At 46.2% G+C, this 19160-nt stretch overlaps 1 protein-coding gene across 1 annotated transcript; it reads right to left on the reverse strand.

The window, feature by feature from the left end:
* Window positions 1–12991: 12991 nt before the first annotated feature.
* Window positions 12992–18101, reverse strand: tekt1 (tektin 1; the record flags this gene model as incomplete). Its single annotated transcript, XM_083636816.1, has 7 exons — window positions 12992–13151; window positions 13270–13466; window positions 14913–15138; window positions 16121–16267; window positions 17072–17200; window positions 17686–17851; window positions 17936–18101. The coding sequence occupies 7 exons, from the start codon at window positions 18099–18101 to the stop codon at window positions 12992–12994; spliced, it is 1191 nt and encodes a 396-aa protein (XP_083492942.1).
* Window positions 18102–19160: the final 1059 nt, after the last annotated feature.

Genomic DNA, 19160 nt, shown 5'->3' on the forward strand with positions numbered 1-19160 from the left:
CCCAAATGTTGCCGTTAGTTCTTTAGAATTTAATACATAGAATTGGGAACGTTACATTCAATTTCATTCAGACTGTCTGGCGCACTCAATCGCCGCCATTTTTCCCCCGGAGCGAGGGAGGGTGGGAGGAGGGAGGGTGTAGTGATGCACATACAGTAGTGGCTGATAGAGCGTAGTGGCACAGTGACGCTCCAAGCAGGTCGCGAGGCACATTTTTGCAACATCATCCAATCAGGGTAACCTGATGGATCTGGTCTGCCGGATGGATGTAAGTTCGTTCCCATTTGTTTCACACAACCAACATCCATCTGGGTTCAGCCAAGCTACATTGCTGAAGAGGGCGGTCCCTTTTTTCAAGCTACTAGGCAGGTGATTGGATGGACCGTCTGTCCGTCACCGTCTGGGCTTGCCAACGCCAACCAATCAGATCGACTTCCCTTCATGACGTAGCAGCGTGTGACTTGCGTGAATGGCTAACGGCTATAGCCATTCACTAGCCTTACAGCTAGCTGATGCGGAGTCAGGCTACAATCAGGGTGCATTCCCTGGCAATTCACATGGACGTGCATTGCTACGACCGGCGTAGTTAAGACCAGAGGTAAGCCGTGTTGGTGCAACAGGCATAAATCCACTCTAAAGACTGGTCTTAACTAAGACCGACGTAGGAGTTACGACCAGGCATAGTTAAGACCACTTGGTGCAACCGGCCCCAGGGGTCTCGTGTCAGCCTTCGGGGGCCAGGGGTCATCTGTAAAGGATTCAGCATTATTATGGCGCGTGCGTGTGTGCGCTCTAGTCTGTATTCTCATGTTACTAAGTTCTAGTAATAGTGAAGAATGATGGTTCATTGTAATGAGCGTTGTGAATGCTAATTGGTTGCCTTGTGTAGTGTCAAGTTGCAGGGGGAGATACAAATACTGGCCAGTAATAATAGTATGTGTGTATCTTGTTTGCGAGTGTGCAGTACAAAATAGCTTGTCCTGTTAATGATCTTGTGTGTGTGTGTGTATGTGTGTGTGTGTGTGTGTGTGTGTGTGTGTACCTGTGCAGCTCCTGCCTGAGAGCCTCAACTTCCAACCTGCTGCGCTCCAGTTCCTTCCTGCTGCGCTCCAGCTCGGCCAGCGTCTGGGCCAGTGTCTCCCGCAGCCGCTCGTTCTCCTCCTGCTTGTCTGGAGGAAACATCAAACATGTTGGGAGGAGGTCACAGTCAATACTGGCTCAATGTTCCAGAGCAGCCATGCTGCGGGGGCCCCAATTTGAAAGGTGAAAATGTTACGCGCATACGCGGCCTATCCAACCCTTTAATCACAACTCTGATCAGCACATGAGACTAAGATAAAAAAATATATATATAGCAGCTCCTGTTCCCCCCCCCCCCACTCCTCAGTTTGTAATCCATATGATATGACGTTATTTCAGCTCAAATAAATACGGGCGGGCGGCCATTGAATTAAAATGCATTGTCCATAATCTCGTAATCAGATCAATACCAGCGGTGGTTACCATGCCAGGCTACATACAGACTGCTCAAGTCGCCCTGCAAGTCCCCGCATGTGCTTTCAACTCGCCCTGTTCAGAGACTTGCAGGGCGACTTGAGCGCTCAGGCCAGTCAATCTGTAGCCTAGCATGGTAAACAAACAGCGCTGACAGAGGAGCGGGGGGAACAGGTGCTCTCTCTAATGTGATGGACAGGAAACAGAGCAGGCTGAGCACGCTGGACCAAGGTAAATACATTGTTCATTTGTCAGAAAATAAGCTATTTACAGGACATAAATACACGCATTACACACGCCCCGTATTCCTCATGTTTCCAGGTGGCAGCTCAAAGCATAATGATCGTTTCAGTGCATGGATGTCAAACCAAACTTATCAGGGTGAGTTGAAAATCATAATTAAAGCTGGAAATAAGGTCCAGGTTGTAAAAAAAAACCCAGAATTCTCCTTTAAAGACACACAAGCCTACCTACACATGAAGAGACAAAACCACTTGTACGAATACTTTCTCTCTGTACCTTTGTCAGAGGTGTGTGAAGAGACGCCGCTATCACTACCAGAGGAGATGCCATCATCTTCATGCAGTGAGACATCCGAGGAGGTGGAGGGCTGCGAGAAGAGGCTGCTGCTGGAAGACCCCAGGACCGGGGAGGAAGCATCCAGCGGGGGGGAGTGGAGGTGGGCGTGGCTCAGCAGGGGTCCAGACAGCACATCCTCCTGAGAGTTTAGGAGGTGGGCGTGGCTCAGCGGGGGTCCAGACAGCACATGCTCCTGAGAGTTTAGGAGGTGGGCGTGGCTCAGCAGGGATGCAGGCAGCACATCCTCCTGAGAGTTTAGGAGGTGGGCGTGGCTCAGCAGGGGTGCAGACAGCACATCCTCCTGAGAGTTGAGGAGGTGGGCGTGGCTCAGCGGGGGTCCAGACAGCACATCCTCCTGATAGTTGAGGAGGTGGGCGTGGCTCAGCGGGGGTGCAGACAGCACATCCTCCTGAGAGTTTAGGAGGTGGGCGTGGCTCAGCAGGGGTGCAGACAGCACATCCTCCTGAGAGTTGAGGAGGTGGGCGTGGCTCAGCAGGGGTGCAGACAGCACATCCTCCTGAGAGTTGAGGAGGTGGGCGTGGCTCAGCGGGGGTGCAGGCAGCACATCCTCCTGAGAGTTGAGGAGGTGGGCGTGGCTCAGCAGGGGTGCAGACAGCACATCCTCCTGAGAGTTGAGGAGGTGGGCGTGGCTCAGCGGGGGTGCAGACAGCACATCCTCCTGAGAGTTGAGGAGGTGGGCGTGGCTCAGCGGGGGTGCAGGCAGCACATCCTCCTGAGAGTTGAGGAGGTGGGCGTGGCTCAGCAGGGGTGCAGACAGCACATCCTCCTGAGAGTTGAGGAGGTGGGCGTGGCTCAGCGGGGGTCCAGACAGCACATCCTCCTGAGAGTTTAGGGACGCCCTGCTAGTCGTTGGCTCTGTGAGGAAGAGAAACAAAAGGCGGGCATGAGCAAATACACAGGGGATATACATTGCCATGGCTTATTTATGTGATAGCTCAAGGGACTGATTGGATCTCTCACCTGTGTTAATGGGACTGGGGTCTGGGGGGTCCCGTCCGTCAAGGGCAGGAGGTCCCTCCTCGCTGCCGTTGGGCTGGCTGTTCTGCTCTGTCCCCTGCACAGCCCCTCCCCCTTCACCCCAACTGATCATGCTCAGCTGCTGCTGACAACGTGAGAAAAGACAGACATTTTCCTCATATAACATATTGTGGCTCATATATATATATATATATATATATTTATATATATATTATCATATATATTGTGGCTCGCAAGACAGAAACAAGACTGAAAGCCCAAAATAATGTATCTAACCTGTGGAATCTGCAACTCCTGTTTCGCCCCACAAGTTGCCACACTTTGTGGACCATGGCTCTGCAAATCTAAAAGTAAGAAAGATGGTCATAAAAATCATAAATCAATCGTAAAAATGGACCAACTACGCCCACTAAGTTTGACCTAGAGAATGAATCAAACATACACTCAATAGTTTGATACGATTTAGGAAGTGGACTCAGAACTCTACCTGGGGAGCGCTCCTCCTGGGTAGGAACCAGCCATTTCCCACCAGCTTTAAGGTTACGCATGGCTACCTCTAGCATCTCGCCTGGACTAGGATTTGAGGCCTGGGCTGTGTGCAGAATTTGAGCTGCTTTGTCCACATTACCTGAAGGGAAACCAGGAAGAAAAGTTTGCATATACATTATACAGTACACGACAATGTGGTACAATAGGTAGGATTTACATAACCATGCTCATATCAAATGAGCATTATTGACTGTAAATAAATAGTGGGTATAATGCATTGAAGTCAAATATGATATGTGCTATAGTGTATCTATTCCACATATCAGCTTTCTGTCAAATAACTACAATAGATATAAATACCTCGAGACAGCTCGAACTGGGCGGATGCCACATGGACAAATGCAAAGCCTTTGCAGTTGCCACGTGCAACTGTGAACCAATTCCGTGCTCTGATTGGCTCGTCTCGCTCATCTCGCTCTTCATCTTCAATCCTACAGAAGAATGGAAAAAAAAGAAAAGAAAAATCATCTACTCTGAGAGAACTAGTGACAAGATGTTCAAACAAAAGACAACATGTTCTGGTTGCAACAGCCTCGCTCACGGTTACATGATAGCATCCATATTCTTTGAACCTACAGAACAAGTCAAGATCCAATCAATCCAGTCACACAGACGTGTATACGAGGGATCAGGATGTTGGTAAACAAACGGCTTTAACAGACTTCCGGGTGCAACTGCTGTTGGCTTTAAACAGCAGTTCATGGTGAAACCATGCTCTCTTTGAACTAAACTGCTCCTTCATACTCCCCCCCCCCGCCCCCGATTTTTTATCCCATTTTTATCCCCCATTAGTGCTAATTAATTAATTTATCCTGGTTGCTACTCCACCCTCTGCCGATCTGGGGAGAGCCGAAACTGGCTCCATGCTTCCTCCGAGACATGGGCAGTTAGCCAGCCGGTTCTTTTCACCTGACAGAGGAAGCTTCACCGGTAGGACATAGCACGTGGGAGGTTCACGCTATTCCAACCAGTTCCCCTCCCTCTGAACAGGCGCCCTTAACGACCAGAGGAGGAACCACATTAGGAACCAGGATATTGCATGTTTTTGGTGTGGGGTTCCTATATGAAGGAAACCCCCGGGAGGCACGGGGAGAACATGCAAACTCCACACAGAAAGGCCCTTTTGACGACCCCACCCGGGCGGTGGACACTCGAGGACATGCGGACGGGCACGCATTCCTTCAGCGTTCACAGCGTCCCAGGTGGGAATCGAACCCAGGACCTTCGAGCTGTGAGGCGACAGCGCTTACCACTGCACCACCGTACCCCCCTTCCTTCATGCTTTAAGCTGTGATTGTGAGCTACGATTATCACCTTAATTCAGCTTTAATTGATCTTTTGCACTGTTTGAGAAATCACAGTTTATGTTTCATGTTTTTTTCAGCCTTTATAATGGGACCCTATGGAGCCAGCCTTGAGTGTGTCTCACTCTAGCAGGCTGTACTTTAGACTATTTTCACATTTTAAAACTGTGACAATTCACACAACTTTAACACTACACGTACATATATGATACATCAGACCCTTGAGCTACTTCCGCTACCACTCACAAAGTCTAAATAGAAGCCATGTGATGTATAGTTTTTCAGATATTAACGCTTGTTTGGCACAGATTTTTCAGCTTCATTTCCTGGTGCTGCAGTGGCACCCGGGAAGTGCTTTTTTGTTGTTGTGATGTCACGCGGATTCGTCCTATATCTGAGGCTATGTATGAATACATGGCATGCATTTGAACTTTGAATGGATAGTAGCACACATAGAATTGATACTTCCCCCACAAAGCCACCCCAAAATGCCTTTTCTATCATGTGGATCATTGCAGCCACACTCACCCGTTAAGTTCAGCATATCTGACCAGTATTCTGGCGTAGCTCTCGTCCTCTCCGTATGGAGCATTCTCCATTGACATTCCGTTCATTATTTTAATATAACATTCCTTCAGCTTGTAAAGGAAGTTCACATCTGTGTGAGGGTCGCCCGTCTTCTCCAGGTTCAGCATATACGCCCAACACGACTCGGGGGCGCTTGAATTGATGACCTGGTCAAGAGTGGGAGTTGTATCTGCACATGGGAAAACAAAATGTATCAAAATGACAAACTGATTGTAAATGTCCCATTGTGTCCCATTGTCCACACAGCTCTGCAGTGAGAATGTCCTCTCTCAATGATATAATACCTTCCATCCTAGAGGTGTCTCTCTGGTCCTGCCTGTGAAGGAGTGTGGTGGTGGGGCCCACCAATGGCTCATCCTCACAGGGGCGAGGCACCGGACTGGTAGTTGTTGGCTGGGAAGAAAGCAGTGCAAAAAATTGATTTAATGGAACACTGCCATTTTTTTTTGGACCATATATTGGCCATCACTAATACAGTATATCAGGGGTGCCCAATACGTCGATCGCGATCGACCGGTCGATCGCGAAGGTAGTGTGGTCGATCGCGTGGCATTGGGGAAGATTTTTTTTTTTTTTTTTACTGTTTTTCCAGTTTACACTGTTTTTCCACTGTTTTTCCACTGTTTCCACTGTTTTTCCACTGTTCCACTGTTTTCCACTGTATACTCAGTGTATATATATATAAATAAATATGTTTGGTAGATCACTTTGACTTGGTCATTTTAAAAGTAGCTCCCAAGCTGAAAAAGTGTGGGCACCCCTGCAGTATATGATATAAGACAGCATCATGTCCTATGTACTCGCTCTGTGTCTTTGAGACGGGCTGTGGGACGTCCCAAAATACAACAATCTTTTTGAATTTGCATGTATTAGTGAGGACAAATTAATATAGATATGGTTAAAAAAAAGTGTGAAGTGTTCCTTTAATATTTCTTTGGCCAACTAGTGTCATGACACTAGTCACCAAAACCAGTAACCAAGAAAAGAAGAAGCCCACGTTTTACTCACTTTAAGCCTGAGGAAATCTCCATCGACAGCAGTTTTCTTGGAGGACGATGAAGCAAACACTGAGCTGGTAGTTGAAGCAGATGTTTGCCTGAAACAAAATGAAAGCAGTTCAGATTCAACACGTGGCCTACATGACTACAGTCACAACTATAATTCCACTTTGTAACAACAATGCAATGCCATGAAAAATGCATTACAATACTTTCAATAATTACACAGTGGAGTGCAGGGATGCAAACTCATGGAGAGTGAAAAAGCTGACAAGATACCAGGGCAGACACAAAACCACTCAGAAATCCTATTTTGGGATGAAAAGGGTGACTACTAGTTTGCATCCCTGAGAGTGATATACTTAGGAATTACAATGTAAAGTATAGTAAGCCGTTTGAGACAGCATACAAGTGCCTGTGTGTCCTCCATCAGTGATGAGTATTTTCAGCCTAGGTTTCAGTATCCTGCTACCTCCCCACCTCCAGTACAGACAGTTCTGTCATTATGTACAAAGCCATAGCTAACAACAAACATCTTCTCAGATGCCATTCCTCAGGAGAAAATCTAATACAACACAATTCCATGGTGGAATGCCTAACTACCTGTGGGTCCTTGTCATGAAAATCCCCGTCCTACATAATTACCTGGACTTGCTGCTGTGGATGGGTGCACTTGTCAGCTGAATATTGAGGTTGTGTTCTGTAACAAAAACATGTTCAAATCAGTTGATCCCATACTGACAAATGGAGACTGATGAATTTTCATCTCAAAATGACAATTGGGTCGTCAGCACTTACCTTTATTGACACCTGTGATGTATCTGTTGAGATGTTGATAAAACATGGCAAATTGTTGCTGTCTGTCCATAGGCTCCTCTTTGGATTTGGACTCAGCGGCCGGGCCAGAGCGAAGAACCCCCATCTCACTGTGGACGAGACGCTTGGTCAAAATAACATCACCGCAGACGCCAAGTCAAATGCCTTTTGATTTTTGGGGGTCATTTTTGCTTTATTTGATAGTTGACAGTACGGATGGGACAATATATCGAAATTCAGCATCGCAATACAAAAATGGGACAACAGGTATGGTGGGACAGAAAAATGAATTGCGATATTAGCTCCATGTTATTCTGCTGTAGTAATCACAAAACAGAAGTCCATGGTGGAATGCCTAACTACTGTGGGTCCTTGTCATGGGAAAAAAGGGGGACACCCCCGTCCTACATAATTACCTGGACTTGCTGCTGTGGATGGGTGCACTTGTCAGCTGAATATTGAAGTTGTGTTCTGTAACAAAAACATGTTCAAATCAGTTGATCCCATACTGACAAATGGAGACTGATGAATTTTCATCTCAAAATGACAATTGGGTCGTCAGCACTTACCTTTATTGACACCCGTGATGTATCTGTTGAGATGTTGATAAAACATGGCAAATTGTTGCTGTCTGTCCATAGGCTCCTCTTTGGAGTTGGACTCAGCGGACAAGCTGCTGGGGATGGATGCACCTTTCTTTGAAGGTATCTCGTCGCCGTCGTCAACATCCGTTTCTGGGATGGGAACTATGGGAACTCTCCCTTGCTGCAAAGCAAAAGATCAGAGCACAACTTCAAAGACTGATCAGTAATCAGTTTCATCCACTCTTTGACAAGTAGGGGGAAAATACTGGCAGGAAGAAATCCAACTCTCACCAAGCCAACAGCTCTCGGCTGAGATTCAGACCTGCATCCTGGCAGCTGGTCATTTGATGATCCGCTCAAGTGCTCTGTCCTGAGGGCCGGAGAAGAGGGATTGGATGTAAGATTTTATGTTTTAGAACAAAATTAATACCTGGTGAAAATTGAAAGCAGTTGTTTTATTCTTACCCTGACACATTTTCCTCATCCTCAGAACAGACAAGTTGTGCTTTTCCTGTCTGCAGGCTTTGTAACGCAGCCTCCAGCACTTCTTTTGGTTTGGCGTCCAGTTCAATTGCCCTCTGCAGAATGTAGATGGCTGTCTTGGCGTTGCCTGGTGGGATAAGACGGCAGACAGTGAAACATCTCACATCATACCACAAGTCATGAGAATAAGTTGATATATTCCTTCATATTTTTAACAACAACAAAATGACATCTCTCTTTACCTTGAGAATGTTCAAAGTGTGCATAAGCAATGTGGACAAATGCAAAATCCTGGCTGTGACATCTCGCCACATCAAAGTGGGCTCTTGCCTCATTAGCATCTTGGACCCTAGTAGAAAAAAAGAGGGGAGGGGGAAGAATTGATATCCACCAAACTGTTCTTTGATAAGCATATCAAAATGACTGCATGCAATCAGAGGCTGAAAGAGGTTCAAATAGAAGGTATTAAAAGAGTAGGTTAAACATTATAGCTACTCACGCTTTCAGCTCTGCAAATCTGACCAACATCCTGGCATAGCTCTCATTTCCACAGTGGTTTTCCAGTGGCATGTTGGAGAACAGTCTTCTATAAAAGTCCATGAGCCTGTCGAGCTGGTCACGATCCAGGGCAAGGTCACCTTTTTCCTCCAGGTGAAGTGCAGCGGGAGGCGGACACTCGGGGGACTTGATGGGGCTGGAGGACTGGAGGAGGATGGAGGACTCCCCGAGCCAGAGCTCGTGGAGTTCCTCGATCAACCGAAGCTCCTGGTCCATTCGATCAACCTGCCGAGGGTCAGACGTCAAACGTCACACAAGCTGGCTTCACAGTCAACAGGTCAAATAAAAATAAGAAGATAGAGGCAGGGAAAACAAAACACACAAAACTCACACAATCGAGGCCGTTTGGAATTGAGGAAAAAAAAAAAAAAAAAGATGGTGTAGTAAACAGATTAAATTATTACCTTGGTTTTCAAGGAGGCGTAGCAAGAGTCGGACAGCTCGTCGACAGCTTTCTCCAGTAGCTCGAACTTGGCCAGCTCCATCTTCTCCATCCAAACCCATTCCAACTCCTGCAGCTCCTCCTTGAACGACAACTCTAAGAAATCCTCTGCAACTGACCTCAACTGCTCCTCCAGCAGCTCCTCAAAAAACGTCTGCTTCTGACCACTGTTAGGCTCGATGGGCCTGGAGACAGACACACACACACACACACACGCATGCACACACACACACACACACGCACGCACACACACACATACACGCACACACACACACAGACACACAGACACACACACACACATACACGCACACATGCACACACACACATACACGCACACACACACACAGACACACACACACACACACACACATACACGCACGCACACACACACACACACACACACACACACACGCACGCACACACACACACGCACGCACACACACGCACGCACACACACACACACACACACACACACACGCACGCACACATACACGCACACACACACACAGACACACACACACACACACACACACATACACGCACACGCACACACACACACAGACACACACACACACACACATACACGCACGCACACACACACACACACACACACACACACACGCACGCACACACACACACACACGCACACACACGCACGCACACACACACACACACACAGACACACACACACACATACACGCACACATGCACACGTTTGACACAACACACTCATACACAAGTGTATATAAACTAGACTAGACACTTTGAAAGTGAAACACAACTGCTGCTACAACTCCATTAAACTTTCAAACTTGTGTGTGTACATACATGGCACAACAATCAAACATTCTCCAACATGTCTGACAACATTCATGTTGGCAGTTGCTGGAGAATGTTTGATTGGTGTGCCATGGGCTAAACATGGACAAACAATGATTCAACATGTTGAATCTGACCCAAGGACAGACAGCCCCATGTCACACCAAACAAATGATAACTGGTGATAGTCTGTCCACTGTTTGAATTGAAAATAGTTCAGTCAGAGCAGGGGTGTGTTGGTAAATACAGAGCTGGGTAAACTATCCAAGCTGGTGTTTACCAGAGCATCTTCACAAGAAAACACATCAATCAGGGCTGAAACTGACACCTTTAACGTGGGTATTTACTAGTCAGCTACCAAGAACCATGATAATTAGCGTTCTGTAACGAACATTATAACTGTAGCCGAGTGTTCGGGTCCGGTTGACACTTAACAAAACAGCAAAAGAGAGAGAGAGAGAGAGCCTGTAACGTTAGCAACCGCTTCAACATTATTCAGACCACACGACAAAATGTGTCTTCCCCCCAACACAACACACAACTTTCGAGGGACACATACACACAGTTAGCTACCTAACGTAACTGAGCTAACCGCGCACATTAAAGACCCATATTCCGCACGACGAACGTTATAAGGAAACTGAGCTAAGCACTCAACCATTACTGAAATTACACACATAAAGACCCATGCTAACTAGCTAGCGGACATTTGTGACTTTACCTGTTGATGTCATCAGCCTGCCCGTCGACAGAATCCACCATCATCGCAATCTTCTCGGCTGTTTCTTTGCTCACGGAGTAACTCACGGAGATGCTCTACTCTGCGACTGCTGCTGTAAGTGACTTAACGGCAACTGCTTCACTGTGACGCCAGTTCAGGAGTTCAAATCCAATCAGGTCACGCCCCTACACGTATGCGCACGCACCATTGAGTTATTAAATATGTCGATGTCGCACGCACACGAAAGTAGCATTATGTTTAGTAGGCTCTGATTAGCCAGCGAGTTAGCGTTAGCTTCTTACACATTAGACAATAATTAGCCTACAATATGTCACGGTAATACAATGCCTAATAATCTACTGCAGTCAAGCCAGCCCCCTCACCTCGGAAAGCACTGTCATTCTAGCCCCCACTTGTTTTGTGGTGCGTGTATATACTAGGCATTACTGTAAAACCGTGCGAGAACTGATTTCAAAATAAAAGCGCACTCCCAGAACAAATCTATACTAATTAAATGTTCTAATTTTTACATATTATAATTACAATTGCACGCTATGAGAGTTGATGTACAATTTCAAAGTAAAAGCCTACTTTTTTTTTGTTTTCACTGTTTTCTGAACATTCAAATGGATAGTTAAAGGAAACTGCCTGTTATTACAAAATAATTATACTTCAGACTGATAGTACTCAACCCCAGGGTGTCATCCAGACAATTTCATAACAATCTGTTGTAGCATTTCAGAATAAAAGCCTTCTAAATATTGATTTTTCACTGCATTACATGTACATTTGGAGTCATATTGATAGAAAACTACCTGTTATTATTGAACCATTCCACTTCAGACTCATAGTACTCCACCCCAGGGGGTCACCCAGAAAATTTCATAACAATCTGATGTAGCATTTCAGAATAAAAGACTTCTAAATATTGATTTTTCACTGCATTACATGTACATTTGGAGGAATATCGATAGAAAACTACCTGTTATTATTGAACCATTCCACTTCAGACTCATAGTAGAGAATAAGTATTTGAAGTGTTAGCATTTAGCACACACACACACACACACACACACACGCATGCACGCACGCACGCACGCACGCACACACACACACACACACACACACACACACACAATGTGTGTGTGTGTGTGTGTGTGTGTGTGTGTGTGTGTGTGTGTGTGTGTGTGTGTGTGTGTGGACAGGTGTGAACGTGAACCTGTGAACATGGGTGTGAAGAGAAGAAGCATAACCTGACGCTGCCAGATGGACGGGTTACTTGGCTTCACATTCTGTTTCATAGACTGAAACATGGACTGCATGGGAAAACCTCAGCTTGCCCACTGCACTGGTGTGAAGCCAGGGTTCGCTGCTTGCAACAGGAGCTGTTTTCAACGTGGAAGCTGTTACCATGGTTACCATGAGGCTGCACTATTTACAGTCCATGGGACGCACAAGTGGTCATAAAATAAATAAATAAATAAATAAATAAGGGACTGTTCATTATTTAGAAGGGGGGGGGGGCGGTTCACTGGAGGGTTTTGGGGCGCTCTGAATTAAAAAGCTGTGACCCTTCTCTGACCGAAATATATTTTTCCTTGAACCTCCACAAGTTATTGTAAACATATGATTGACACTCCCCAACAAAATGTTATATTATATATGAAAATATAATAGACTACAAAAAAGCACAATGCCAGCAAAAATATGCCTCTCAATTGAGTTTATTGCAATAGTCGACACCCAATATATTCAATATATTAATATATTATATTAATATAATATAAAAAATATATTATATTTTTGTTGTTGTAAACAAATCTGGGTTCTTCTGGGTTTTGTTTTATCAGACAAATCAACAGTAAAGACTTGACTACGAGTGGTTAAGACACAAAAAACCAAAACGGGAAACCGTGCTTATGCCATAATGAGAGAGAATCAGGCTCCATTCTCAAATAGTTTATTTCTGCACTGATTTATTTCATTTATTGAAATGTGGGGGAAGAGGGGGGGGAGGGGGGTGCAGGGAAATGTATTTCTTTGCGGTCGCTGTCCCATCAGAAAGTGCGTATGATAACGGGCTCTCTGAGCTGGGCGCACACGACCTCGTCGATGTACAGAGACTTGGCCTTGATCTCCACGTTTTCCTGCAGCTCCAGCTGGCAGCGAATCAGACTCCTCTGCTCCATCTGTGACTGGGCTGCTGCCTCACGCATTCTGACGGACAAATACAGAGATGTCATATTGTCACTTTGTACATGTTTGACACTTTTACATCTTCTCATCTGTCTTAGAACTGGCTTGCCCTGAGCCTTCACATGAGAGCAGAGCTTACTTGTTGATGAGAGCAGTGAGCTGTTGGACCTCGGTGCGGAGGTGGGAGTGGACCGGGTCGTGGCACAGCTCCTTGGCGGGCCTGTGGCTGCGGGCGCTCAGCCGGGCCTCAGCCACGCTCCGGACAGTCTGCTTCTCCTCCACGGCCGCCTGGAGAGCCTGCATGTTCCTCTGCTGGCTGCCCCACTCACACAGAACCTGCCGGGGACAGAGACGCCACACCGCACCAGGGTCAAGCAGACGAGTTTAGCCAATCACGGCAAATCTTTTGAGGCATTTTAGCATACTGTTCTATGGTTTACAATGTACTGTATGTGATATTCATATCTCCTTAATATGTAGTGAACTCCACCCGTCTGGTACTTTACAAGGTTAAATAAAATGCTTAACGTTACTCCTTTCAGATAGGAACCACGATGATGTACTAGAGTCCAATGGCAGATTTGAGTTTAAAGATTGCCAGCTGGAGCTCTAACAATTATTCTTAACTTCTCTGTGGTGAGGTCTAACCCTAACCCTAACCCCTCTCTGTAGTGAGGTCTAACCCTAACCCTAACCCTACCCCTAACCCTAACCCAAACACACCAGACGCGTATCCGACGCTGAAGCAACAGCTTGCGGAGGCAGTTTCATTTCGGCGTCCTTCTTAACAGAGGAGACCGATCACACGGGCCGCAGCGCGGCACCTCGCCTTGCGACGCGTGCAGCGAGAGTTTTGGTGTCGGGGGTCTATTTTTGACACGACGCGAGCAGCCAGGCATGAAGTCAATAGAAGTTGTGAGCAGCGCGGGGCAAAACAGAGCAAGGCGTGGAGCAAAACAGAGCCTTTCTGGTGTGAATGGCAAGGATCCTGCTCGATGTTTCCGTGACACGCTGCTTCTGTGATGCTTCTGGTGTGAGGCCAAGCATAAAACCTAGACTCACAGTGAATAGTGTCTATATATCAATCAGTATCAACATATACAGATGAAACCACTGAAGAAGTCACTTTTTTGTTTGACCACTTCTCACCTGCTGCTAGATTGTTGCTCTGCACTGCAAAAATGTGTGACTGGCTATTATCCAATTATTAATAAAAGGCCTATATAGATTATATATAATATATGTATATATACTATATAGATTGTTTTTTAATCAAGTTTTTTTCTCCCCAATTATACTTGGCCAATTCCCCCTGCTGTCCCGGTCGTTGCTCCACCCCCTCTGCCGATCTGGGGAGAGTTGTAGACTAGCACATGCTTCCTCCAACACATGCAGTCGCCAGCCACTTCTTTTCACCTGACAGCAAGGCGTATCATCGGCAGGACCTAGCGTGTTGGAGGATCACGCTATTCCTCCAGTTCCCCTCCCCCTGAACAGGTGCCCCCGACCGACCAGAGGAGGCGCTAGCGCAGCGACCAGGACACACATACCCTTAATCCAGCTTCCCAAGCGCAGACATGGCCAATTGTGCTTGTATGGATGCCAGACCAAGCCAGAGGTAACACAGGGGCTCGAACCTGTGACCCTCGTGTTGGTAGGCAGGGAATTTACCACTGCACTACCTGGTCGCGCCTATATAAATACTGCATCATTGTCTTCACGTATTTCTCCATCTGTGCCAAACACGTAATTTGGTACGTAGCAGATAGTAACCTAGCCTACCTTGGCCAGCTGATCCTCCAGCTGGCTCTTGGCGTTCTTGATCTCCTGGACGTTGAGCTGAAGGGCTGCTGTCGTGGTGCGGACCTGCCTCTGCATGTCTGCAGCTGTCTGCTCCAGCAGAGACTCCACCAGGGCTCGCAGAGACAGAGAGCTGGTCTTCTCCTGCTCTGCCTTGGCTATGTTGACGTCCGAGAAGAACTCCCACTCCTCTGGACTCACCGCCCGGCTGAGGGGAGGGGAGGGGAGGGGAGGGGAGGAGAGAGGAGAGGAGAGGAGAGGAGGGAAGAGGAGAGGAGAGGAGGGGAGAGGAGGGGAGGGGAGAGGAGAGGAGAGGAGAGGAGAGGAGGGGAGGGGAGAGGAGAGGAGAAGAGAAGAGAAGAGAAGAGAGGAGAGGAGGGGAGGGGAGAGGAGAGGAGAGGAGAGGAGAGGAGAGGAGAGGAGAGGAGAGGAGGGAAGAGGAGAGGAGAGGAGGGAAGAAGAGGAGAGGAGAGGTGGGAAGAGGAGAGGAGAGGAGGGAAGAGGAGAGGAGAGGAGAGGAGAGGAGAGGAGAGGAGAGGAGAGGAGAGGAGAGGAGAGGAGAGGAGAGGAGAGGAGAGGAGAGGAGAGGTCAATTGAGAAGAGGCGAGTTTAACACAGGTAAAGAGAAAGAGACAGGGCTCCTGCACACACTGTTTTGGCAGAGCTTCTTCAGTATTCTTTACAACAACAAAATATCACAATATAGGACTGTTTGTAGCACAGCGATTTATGATGGTCGCCGCCGATTATGATCATATTCTGCTGTCGTGGCAACGACATAATGTTTATACCGGTACTTCCAGCACAACGGGCGATGTGTCATCGTTGCGATGACGGTTGCACCCGTCACAGAGATTTAAAGACCATGCATTTGTAGAAAAAGTAATAAAGACAGTATGTAGCCTAATTATAGGGAATATTTTTCCATCCTTTTCCGAAACTTGATTCTACAATTTCCAAAACGCTCAAGTCTTTTCCCCACACATTTCCAGACCTGTGTAGAAACCCTGAGGAGGAGAGAATCCTCCCAATTCATGTTGAAGAAGGTGGGTCAAGCTCATCAGGAGAGGGAGAGCTACACACCTGACACCCACTGAAATAATGCTAGCAACCAAAACCCAGTCCATTAAGAATACATGAGCTACATAATATCAGTCATATTGTCCTCCTGTGCTCATATCATAGCTCACCTTGGCAGAGTGATGTTGGCGTGTTTGGACTCGTGGTGGTTGTTGATGGAGTGGTTGGTCATCGAGGCGCAGGAGTCGTCGATGCACTGAGCCTCAAACTTCTCCCTCAGATCCTTCTCTAGTCGGTACTTGGCTGCTCGGTTCAGCCTGGCACGCACGCACGCGCACGCACGCACGCACGCACGCACGCGCACACACACACACACACACACACACACACACACACACACACACACACACACACACACACACGTTAGTGTCTACTACAGTGCATATTAGGAGATTAGCCCAATTTCCATAATATCTTAAAAGGATGATGTAGAACAATGTTACACATGACCTAAATCTGTACAGATTGGGACCCAATCATCTCTAGGCGTCTGTCCAATATACACTTTTGGGTCAAATAAAAATTACGACATCCTTGAAATGTACACATACAAGGGGTTTTGTTCATTTTTTCTTCATCATTATTATTATTATTATTGTAATAACAGACAATGTATTTCTGTGGATGAGACATCTTGACATAATTGAAACACGGTGATGATTTTACCTTGACTTTGAACACAGAGCACAAAACAAGATGATCTCAAACCACCAAAGTCAATATCAAGAATTAGTCAAATCAAACTAAAAACAAAATGCAATAACAAAATTATTTCTCGCATATATAACGTAAAAACCTTTTTTTTAACTCTTTGGTTGCACAAGTGTGCACAAGACTTGGGCCGATATCTGGTCATATATAGCAATACTGTAATGACTGGCCAGGCAATTCCCCCCAGCAATATATTCTATATCGCAATATTTTGCTATATCCAAACCAAAGTGAAAAATATCCCTTTGAATTTTCATTGAAGATGTCTCAGAGTGTAGTAGACTTTTGATATCCGCTATGCTGTACACAGCATATAGAATTAAATGACACGTCGTCCCCCTCTCCCGTACCGTATCTGCTCAGTGATCTGCTCTGCTGTGCGCTGCAGCAGGGCAGCCACGCCCTGGATCACCTCCCTCTCCCTCAGCAGCTCTCTGTCCACCTCGTCGGGCAGCCGCTCAGCGGGCGAACGCTTCATTCTGCAGGGAGTGAGTGAGTGAATGAATGAATGAATGAATGGACAGTGAGATGATCAGTGCCACCTCCCCTTTCACCTGGAGGTTTAACATCCCTTTTTTCCTCAAACTCCTGTGCTCATTGAAAATCCTAATTTTTCTTGGGGTGGGCCTGCGGAAAGGATTTGTGACATCCGAAATAGTTTGACATCCAATCCCTGTCCAATATTCAACTCAGCGAAAATGGAAGCCTCCAGTGCACATAATATATACTGATAATGGACTTTACAGTGAAGTATGAGACATCTTGTGTTCAACAGGAAAACCTTTGAGATTAAATATATTTGCATATTCATAGACTCTGAAATTTGTATTGGGAGTAGATGTCATTTTAAGGATTTTAACAAGATAATTTAACTTTTTTTTGTGGGAAAACCATATAAGCCTATAATACTGTATAGTGCATTTCCCCTCTTAATGTTAAAAAACACCTTCCAATCCTTTCTCACCTCTCCTCCTGGCAGAGTGTGGTGACTCTCAGAGGCTCCTCGCAGGCCTCCAGGGCCTTCTCCACTCGGCTCCTGAACGTTATGAGGACGTCGATCTCCACCACGATCTCCTCCAGCTTCCGCTCCAGCTCCTTCCTCTGGAACTGGATGTCTCGGATCCGCCGATCTGAACAGAAACACCATGGGAGGAATGAGTCTCTAAAGCGGAGTCTCTAAATGAGTCTCTTCTCCTGTGGGAATCATATCTTACCCAGTCTCTTGTTGGCGTCTTGCTGCATGCGTTTGGAGGCCTTCTCACTTTCCAGGATCAGCCTCTGGCTCTCGGCTGTGAGAAGCTCGGAGCTGGTCCGCATCGTCTCGATGTTCACCAGGTTCAGCCCGCCGGCCTGCCCAGGATTGGCGTCCAGGAGAGACATCGTCCTCCACTGGTGCTGCTCAGCCTCAGACCGTCACTGAGAATATACAGACCGTTTGTTTCAACTTGACATTTGACAACATGAAGATTCTAAATTGGTCCTAGCCATACTTCCTGTTGCAGTGTTTCTAATAGAATAACTGACAGGAAATAAACTTGAGTTCAAACTGTTCCCATAGCAACATCATTCTGATGAAATGATCTACATGTAGAGTAGATGAAGAGGAAGGTTTAGAACACTTCAATCATTATTTATTCTCCATAGGGATCTCGAATGTTCTTCTAATTGCATTCACAATGTGTGTTGAACTGAAATCAGATGAGGTGACCGATTAGATTAAAACCAGGAATAAGGAAAAGTCCAACAAATATCACACATTTTGGAAGGTTTATCCCATGCAGCACCGAGCACCCCATTTGATTTTAACATGAAGGAATTAGATAATGTAATGTAATATAGCCTACTATTGTTGACACAATTACCGAATAAAGAAAAGTGAAGAATACTTCCAGAGTATCTTTCCAACATTTCTATCCAGTACTAGGGCTGCTAGGCTATTGCTAAGCAAGCGCTATCATCAACTGAGAATAGACCTGTTGCTTTTACCGTGGGCTAGCGTTAGCCAGCACCAACTGAAGGGTTAAAATAGCCTACTTCAAAAATTCCAAGACAGACACATAAATAGACGTCTTTTCTCTGACCATACCTTTTTTCTGTGCTACTGGAAACCCCTCCTTCTCGGCTCTGGTGTTATGGTTGTATGATGTATCCGTTTCTTCACTTCACACAGCTGACTGCTGGGATGTAAACAAATGGTTGTCGTGGCTACATGAGGTGGCAAGTGTTGCCAGATCTCGCGAGAGAAACAAGCAACCAAGGCAGGGGTGTATTCAATTTGAAAAGTGTGTGCAGTCTGTACACCGTTTGTAGATTCCTGCTTTAGCTAAAACTAAGGAATTCAAATAATTGACTGTATTATCCCCACTCCTTATGAAAATACAGCATTGATTAGATTACATTAGTAGACATTTCCTTAAAGACCCCCTAAAGTCATGTTTC

Source organism: Poromitra crassiceps, assembly GCF_964638095.1.
Source record: "Poromitra crassiceps genome assembly, chromosome: 5".
Lineage (NCBI taxonomy): Eukaryota > Metazoa > Chordata > Actinopteri > Beryciformes > Melamphaidae > Poromitra > Poromitra crassiceps.